Source organism: Sabethes cyaneus, chromosome 1 (assembly GCF_943734655.1).
Source record: "Sabethes cyaneus chromosome 1, idSabCyanKW18_F2, whole genome shotgun sequence".
In the NCBI taxonomy this organism is placed as follows: Eukaryota; Metazoa; Arthropoda; class Insecta; order Diptera; family Culicidae; genus Sabethes; species Sabethes cyaneus.
Genome location: NC_071353.1, coordinates 172,614,302 through 172,623,078, shown reverse-complemented (window position 1 = coordinate 172,623,078; position 8,777 = coordinate 172,614,302). Strand labels below are relative to the sequence as shown.

General features: G+C 36.3%; 1 protein-coding gene across 1 annotated transcript; it reads right to left on the bottom strand.

Moving 5' to 3' along the window:
* Window positions 1-441: 441 nt before the first annotated feature.
* Window positions 442-7,169, bottom strand: LOC128732444 (nucleolar protein 58-like). The gene is given in 3 exon segments (XM_053825694.1): window positions 442-647; window positions 2,764-2,993; window positions 7,165-7,169. Coding segments are annotated over 3 exon segments (441 nt in total).
* Window positions 7,170-8,777: the final 1,608 nt, after the last annotated feature.

Below are 8,777 nucleotides of genomic sequence, written 5' to 3'. Positions count from 1 at the left end.
TTTTTGATTTACCCTTCGTCTCTTCTTTTCTTCCTTTCTTCCTTCATTTCTTTCTTCCTCCTTTTCTTCCATCCCTTTTTCTTTCTTTTCTTCCTTCCTTTCTTTTTTCTTCTCTTGTTCCTTCCTATTTGTTCAATTCCTTCTTTCTTTTCTTCCTGCCTTTCTTTTTTCTACTTTTTACCTTCTTGCTTTCCTTCCTTCTCTCTCGCATTTTTCGATTCATTTTTATGCTTTCTGCTTATAAAAATGGCTTTTTTACTTCTTTTGCTTCTTCCTTTTTTTCTTTCTTCGTTTTGCTTTCATCCTTTTTTCAACTTTTTTAACTGTTTTTCATTCATGCCAACTTTCTTTCTTTTCTTTTTTCCTTGCTTTTTTCGTTTTGTCAGGGTTTTTCTTTTTTTTTCTTCCTTCTTTCCATTTTTCTTTATTTTCTTCCTTTTCTTATGTTGTTTCATTCCCTTCCCTTTTCTCTTCCTTCTCTCCTCTCTTTTTATTAAATTTTCTTTTCTTCTTTGTTCTTATTTGCTTTTCTTTAATTCTTTCTTGTATCGTTCCTTCTTTCCTGCCATTTTTTTCTTTCTTCCTTTGTTTTTTCCATTCTTCGTTATTTGCTTTCTTCCTTTCCTCTTTCATTCTCATCTTCTTTCCTTTTTTCATTCTACTTTTACTTCTTCGCTCCCCTCCTTTCATTTATTCCATTTTTTCTTCCTTCTTTCTTTTCTTGCTTCCTTTCTTCCATTTCTTTTTTAATTTCTCGCTTTCTTTTTTATTCATTTTTCTTGCTTTGCATACTTTCTCCTTTTATTATTTCCTTTTTTCTTCCTTCGCTTTCATTTTTCTTCTTTCCTCGTTGCTTCCACCCTCCCTTCTTTTCTTCCTTTTTCTCTTCTTTCCTTTTTCTTTCATTTTTTTTCTCATTTTCTTTCTTCCCCTTCCTTTGTCTTTCCTTTCTTCCTTCTCTTACTTTCGTCTGTCTGTCTTCAATTTTCTCTTCCTTCAATCCTTTCTACCTACTTTTTCGTTTTTCCTTTTTCTTCCTTCGTTCCTTTCTACCTTAATTGCTTTCTTTCTTTGTTTCCTCCTTTTCTCTCTATTTTCCTTTGTTTCTTCCTTACTGCTTTCCTTTTTCCCTCCTTTATTCTTTCCTTTCTTTTTGCTGAAAACAAAAAGTTTTGCTCTCTCTTCCTTCCTTTTTTTCTGCCCATTTTTGTTCCTTTCTTTCTTCCTTTTTTCATTCCTTTTTTAATTCACCCTTTCTTTCTCTCTTCTTTTCTTCCTTTTCTTCCTTTTTACCTTCCTTCCTTCCTTTTTTCTTCTTTCTCTTCTTCCATTTTTCTTTTCTTCCTTCTTTTAAATTTCTTCCTTCTGTCTCTTTTCCATTTTTTGTTTTTTTTCATTTTTATTCTTTCTTTTTGTATTAATGTTTTTACTTTTACTTTTTCTTGCTTTTCTTGCATCGTTTTTGCCTTCATCCTTTTTTCATCTCTTTTCTTTTCTTTCTTTTTTCCTTACTCTTTCCATTGTGCTTTCATGTTTTTTCTTTTCTTCTTTTTCCATCCTTTATTTTTTTCCTTCCTTCTTCTCTCTGCTTTCTTTTTATTAAATTTTCCTTCCTTCTTTTTCCTAATTCGCTTTTATTTTATTCTTTCTTTTACAGTTCCATCTTTCCTGCCGTCTTATTTCTTTTTTCCTTTGTTTTTTTCATTGTTCGTGACTTTCTTCTTTTCATCCATCGTTTTTTCCTTCCGATCTTCCTTCCTTCATTCCTTATTTGCTTCCTTTCTGTCGTTATTTCTCCTGTTTCTCTTCCTTTCTTTCTTCTTTTCTTCGTTCGTAACTTCCTTCCTTGCTTGCTCTCATCTTGTATTCTTATTTTCTTGCTTCCTTTCTTACCTTCTTATTTTTTTTCTACCTTTCTGCCCCCTAATTTCTTCCCTTCTCTTACTTCTTTCTTTTTCTTTTGTTACGTTCGCTTCTGCCTCCTAGCCTTTTTTCCTTTCTTGCGTTGCTTTCACCCTTTCTTTCTACTATTTTCTTTCTTTTTTTCGTTTTGTCTTCCATTTTCTTCTATCTTCCTCCTTTAGAAAATGTTTTTTTCTTTCTACCTTTGTTCTTTCCTTCCTCCCTTACTTGCTTCCTTCTTGCCTTGATTTCTCCTTGCTTTCTTTCTTCTGTTCTTTCTTTTTTACTATCTTTCTTCTTTACTTGCGTTAATTCTTCTGTACTTTCTTCCTATTTTTCCTCCAATTTGCATTGGATACAGTTTCATTAGTTGTTAAAACTGTTGGAAGCATCACTCGCTACGTTATATTTTGAGTGACGAAATCTTTCGGTCAAACACGTTAATATCGATAATGTTTACGGTTTGTTGTCGGAAGGATTAGATAGCATCTGGGTCGTTGTTTTTCGTAGGTTTAACGATGCTCGGTAAATTTTATCAGAATAATTATTAAGTGTCAGTAGCATTCTAGAATAATCGAGAAAGTTTAGGGACCACACAGGTGGAGGTTTCAAGTCTTAACCGAGTCTGAAATCCTAAACAGTGGTCCTACCGTAGGTAGGGAATATCAAGTCGTTGCATTGTTGCCATATTTTGGTCTAATAATGATGGAGTCACGTCGTATTATCAAAATGTGAGAGGTTCATAGGCTAAAATCTCATCGGAAGCTAGCTTGGCGAGTGGCTTCAGACTTGTTTAACACAGACTACAACACCTTGACTGGTTGAGCACCTCATCCTGTAGGTGAAGCGGTAGCCGACTACGTTCCTTCTTTTCTTCCTTCGTTTGCTTTCCTTCTTTCTTCTCTTCTCTCTCCTTCGTTTTTCCTTCTCTTCGGAAAAACGCTTTCTTTTCTTGCTTCCTTTCTCCCATCTTTTCTTCCTTCTCTTCTTTCTACCTTGCTTCTTTCTTCTTTTCTTCTTTCCTTCTTTCTCTCTTTTTCAACTTCTTGCTTTCTTTTTTCATTTTTCTTCCTTCCTTTACATACTTTCTCCTTTCATTATTTCCTTTTTTCTTCCTTCGCCTTCCTTTCTTCTTTCTTTCTTCGTTGCGCCCTTCCTTCTTGGCGTCCTACCTGTTTTCCTTCCTTCTTCCCTTTATCTTTTTTTTGTTTTTTTCTTTGTTCCTTGTTTCTTATACTCTTTATTCCCATTCATTTTTCTTTCCTTCTTCTCTTCAGAATCTTGAGCAGCGTGTTCCTCATAATCATGTGTGAGATTTGTGCCTTCTTTTACTTCCTTCTTTCTTCAACTTTCTCTTCCTTTTTTTCTTGCTTTTATCCTTTCTTCTTGCTTTCTTTTTTTACTTCTTTCACTTTTCTTACTTCCTTTTGTTCCTTCCTTCTTTTCTGCTTTCCTTCCCTCCTTTTTTCCTTTCTTGTTTCCTTTTTTCCTTCCTTTCTTACTTCCTTCCTTTCTGCCTTAATTTCATTCTTCCTTTCTTCCATCTTTTCTTTCGCCCTTGCTTCTATCTTCCTTTCTTCTTTCCTTCCTTTTCTCCGTTTTAACTTCTTGCTTTCTTTTTCTACATTTTTTCTCCTTCCTTTACATACTTTCTTCTTTCATTATTTCCTTCGTTTTCATTTTTCTTTCTTTCTTCGTTGCTTCCACCCTTCCTTCTTTCCTTCCTTTGTTTTTCGCTACTTCTTCCCTTTTTCTTTTATATTTTCTTTTTTTTTCTTCCTTATTTCTTATTCTGTATCTTCCCCTTTCTTTTTCTTTCCTTCTTTCTTCTGTTTAGTATCTACGACTCAAGCAGCACGTTCCTCATAATCGCGTGGAAGATTTGTTCCTTCTCTTACTTCCTTCTTTCTTTTTTCAATTTGCAATTTCCCTTTCCTTCTTTTTTTTTACTTCTTTCTATCCTATCTTCCTGCTTTCTGTTTTTTCTTCTTTCGTATTGTTCCTGACATCCTTTCTTACTGCCTTTTTGCCTTAATTTTATTTGTCTCTTTATTTCTTCGTTTTCTCTCTTCCTTCTTTCCTTGCTGTTTTCTTTTCGTTTCTCCTTTATTCCTTCCTTTCTTTCTGCTTTTTTTTCCTTTCTTTCTTTCTTTTTTATTCGTTCTTTCTTTCCTTAGTTCTTTCTTTTTTTCCTTCCCTTTTTCATTCCTTTCTTTTTTCCTTTTTTGATTTACCCTTTCTCCGTCTCTTCTTTTCTTCTTTTTTTCTTCCTTCCTTTCTTTCTGCCTTTTTCTTTTTTTCTTCATCAATCTTTTCTTCTTTCTTTTCTTTCTTCTGTCTTGTCTCCCTTCCTTTCTTCCCTCATTCCTTTCTTTCTCCTTTTCTTCTGTACCTTTTTCTTTCTTTTCTTCCTTCCCTTCTTTTTTTTTCCTTTTTTACCTTCCTTTCTTTTATCTCTCCTTTTGACCTTCTTGCTTTTCTTCCATCTCTTACTTCCTTCCTTCTCTCTTGCATTTTTTGTTTCATTTTTATGTAGTTTTCTTAAAAAAATGACTTTTTCACTTTCTTTGCTTCTTCCTTTTTCGTTTCTTCATTTTGCCTTCATCCTTTTTTCAACTTTTTTTTTATCTGTTTTTCATTCATGCCTACTTTCTTTCTTCCTTTTTTCCTTACTTTTTCGTTTTTTCATGTTTTTTCTCTTCTTTTTTGTCCTTCTTTCTTTCCATCTTTCTTTATTTATTTGTTTGCCCACAAATCGACAGGGAGTAGTCAAAGAAGTCGTCAGAAAGACGCTAAGAAATCGTGAGTAAGTCGTTAAAAGTCGTTAATAAATTGTAAGGAAACCGACAAAAAGTAGTCAACGGTCGATTAGAATTTGCTGAAAAGTCAAGAAGATACCAAGAGATCATTAAGAAGTGACCAGGAAATCATCAAGAGGAAGTAATCGGGAGGTTTATTTTTTTATTCCATTTTTGTTCATCTGATTTGTACAACAATTTTGAACACGATTTTTTCATTACTTTCAAATGTTCTAGTAAGTTACCCAGTAGACACATTCCAGCGTTACGGGACACCCTCCGTACTATGGAAATCAGTTGCTGATTTCATCAAATCCCTGGCATTCAAGTGGAAGATAATGTCTTCGTTAATCAACTTTTTTACAAGGTATTTGCCGAAAAATTGGTAAAACGAACCATCTCGTATCTATCGCCAACGAATTCTTAAGGCCCAGGCACAATGCATACGGGTGTTACTACGTTGAGGCAATTTGACAGTTTTTCCATGGGTTTTCTGTCAAACATCCGCAACGTAGTACAATCCGTATGCATTGTGTCTGGACCTTTACACTTGACAATGTTAATGCAAATATAAAAGTAGCAAATCGAAAACGATGTGAGACTGGTCGAATCTGTAGGGGTGCTGCGATCAAAAATTTACGCTGTCACTGACAGTCAGTCAAGTGAAAATAGAGAGCTTACGTTTAAAGTTCAGCAGTTTCATTAACCAATATTTGTACTTATTTTGTGTGGAGCATGTCGCCTAGCTTATGATTACCTGCAGGAAAACCTCAACATAAATCGGTTACCCTTTCAGCCGCAGTAGGGTGTGTCAATTTTGATCAATTACTCCGCCGCAACCGCCGGACAGCAATGGCAGTCACGTAACAATTTATTCGCAGCAACTTTCTTCCATGATATCGTTACACAGCTTGTGCTTTTGTCACGTGTTCGATTTGTTTGTTTTGTTTCGGTGACAGCTTTAAGCCCCGTGCGTAGTGTTATAATTGTACGAAAATGTTGACTTTTCTCAGTGCGGTTTCACGCACGTCAAATACCTAGCGGTTTATTTTTTTGTACATTCAATTGATTTTTTTCTCTCTGCTCATTTAAAGTATCAAAAAAGCCGCGCACAGAGTGGCTCTCTATTTCGTTGTCTAACTCCTTTTCTTTCCGCAACTAATTATCATTGTTGCACAACTTCTGCTCGTTACTGATTTACCTTCAATTTGACTATTATTATTATTATTATTTCTACTTGCCTTTGGATAATTAACTCCACTGCTTCTTACAGTCTCTAGTACATATTGATGAATTGAAGCACAATTATGAACACAATAAAAACGCTTTTCAATGATACTTTTTTAACGAACGCGAATGCTAACGAGGGGCGTGCAATTAGATAGTTTTCGAACGACCCGAGCAAAATTACCAGCCGGAGCATTTAGCTGGTCTAATGATTTCTGTCTCCGTCTAAAAGGATGGCCAATTATTCAGCTCTTTCTTCTCTAAAACTTATTATTTGGACTGTTGTTGTTTGAAAAGCAGTTGCTGAAAAATATAGCGCAAAACCTGGCAGCATCAATGACTTGCACCGAATAAGTTTTTTTTTCTTTTCACTAACGAAAAAAAAATGATGAGAGCCATTATTATAGGTATTTTAGTTTTGTTATGAGGTAATTTAACTACTCTTTTGTTCGCATTCAAGTGTCTCATATTCGAAAATCCGGTTTGATTGGGAGTTCGAGAGTTCATCCGCAGGCGACAGCGACTGCATTCCAATTGATTCGACCTTCTCTGTCTGACTATCTCTAAAGTTGACACTTTAGAGTTTGCCACAGCCTACTTTGTTTGCTGTCGTCGGCGTCGCTCGTGGTTAGTTCCAAACGAACGACAATTGGATTAAACTGTCACATGCGATCGCGATTAGGCTTAACTTTGGCCGTTGTTGTTGTTGTTGATGATGATGAACATGGTTGCACACAACGAACCCCGTACGGTTTGTAATTTAAATCCGTGCGCCTTTTGGGTGGGTAAAGCTCAAGAGGGGATTGATTGTCGCGGCGTAAGCCAGTAGACGACATTGAGACGTGTGTTTGACATTTGACGCGTGCAGGAGTTGCGTGTAAACCCACATTAACTCCGGTGTGACTAACCGTGCTCTATGGATTGAACGAGTTGTGAATAATCCATCTCGGTTCGGTTGCAATCGCGTTCGCGTTGATCCAATTGAAGAAATGACCGATTAAAATCCTTTTCAATGCAACTGTTTAGGAATTTAAATATTTGACTTTGAAGAGATTATAATAAAATGATCAAGGATTGTGTTAAAAGACAAGGTTTCTGCCATTCGGAGTTTCTTGTGTCTGCTTTTGAATTCATTTATTCATGTATTAATTTACCTTTCAACTGACCAGAGTGAATGGTGCCAATGAATATGGCTACGAGTTGATGTAATGCAAAGTATACACTAAACGAAACTCACCTCATTGCCTATTAGAAACATTTAATCGCACATAAAGTTCAGTTGATTAACTACAATTTAGAGGGAGTGCAAAGAATATAAAAAAAATGAATAAAATTAAACAACATGAAACCCAACTTGAAAGTTCGCTGCTCCAATTGGTCTGATGTAATAGAGAAATCAAACAGCTGATAAATGCCGACTTGACAAGGCCGTTGTACGAGGTAAAACATGAACAGTTTCACTAGCACAGCACCAATTTCGCTCGATTTGATATTTTGACAACGAAACGGAGGAACCCTTCCCGCGGTCCCTTGCTGCAGCAAAGGTTTCCTTAACATACTTAACGATCGTTTATCTCCCAAGTAAAAGTCGAGTTGTGCTTTTATTACGAACTTTTATTAGCAATTCGAGTCACCCGAACCCGTTATAGATGTGGGTAATAAAACCTAAATTGTTATGCGAGCTGTTGTTCAGAAGATAGAAAGTTAACAGGGTCTGACCCGTGGCCAGCAGCAACCGGGATCTGAATACGCTGAATTGTAGGTCCTTGATCCTTGGTAGATGAATAATAAGAAAACAGTAGGGTATTGAGCTCCAGCTTCCTGAAACATCATTCAAAGTCTGTTATCATTAAAATGTATGAAAAAACAGTAAAAGTCCCAAATTACGTCCCTGTGGCACACCGGCCAGAATGGTTGCTCAAGCTCTGCTCAAGCTTGACCGAAAAAACACACTTTCTAAAGTAACAATTTTAGTTTTATTACGATATTTACGTTCCATTTTGACGATATCATGAATCATTATTCGGTCGCTACGTAAATCTGAAACCGCCTGATAAAGTTGTCTTGAAGTGATTCTCACAGGCGATTCGATTGATTGATTTCTAACCAACTCGTAGGCTGGAAGAAGCGTTCTGAGCTACGTGTAGCTACTACTGAACAGTTCCGGTTCGGTTTCTAAAGCAATAAATGCGGAGCAAATTGCGATCGATTTACAGTTTATAGCCCTTCCCTTACCTGCGCACTGGAAAAAAACGGAATAAATAAAGGAAAGTTACACAATGGAAATGTCACGCTACTTTCAACCAAGCACCACAGCCTCGTTCGTCGTTCGTTTTGCAATTTTACTTCTGCAATCCCTATACAGTGCCACTATGGGAGCCTGAACTTAGCTTCCAATGACTCTGTGATGTAATTCCTAGATTTACTGGAAATAATAAAGATATTTTCCTGAAACCGGTTCAAATGTCATCTGGTAATTTCGCTCCAATTTGATTGGTGCACAGTTCCATCCACCGTCAAGTGTATTCGTTGCTCGATCAGCAATCGAAAACGATTCGCCCCGAACAGCGTTGTCACAACAGCCTGAACAGAAGAACACCGCATCATCACACTGTTGTATATTGTCAAAACGTTAGAGGCTTACTCAGCAAAATCTGCTGTTGACTGCATGGTAATAGTATCGGCTGTCAAGTCAAAAATGCCTCCGGAAGAAGCTCGAGAATCTGTTTCTTTTCCGTTTCTCATCTACAAAAGAAGACCAGATTGTTCTTAATATTATGTCTCAGCAAAACAATTGCACATCGATCGATTACAGACTTGATACTTGTTGGTTAACCAGCTAAACCTATG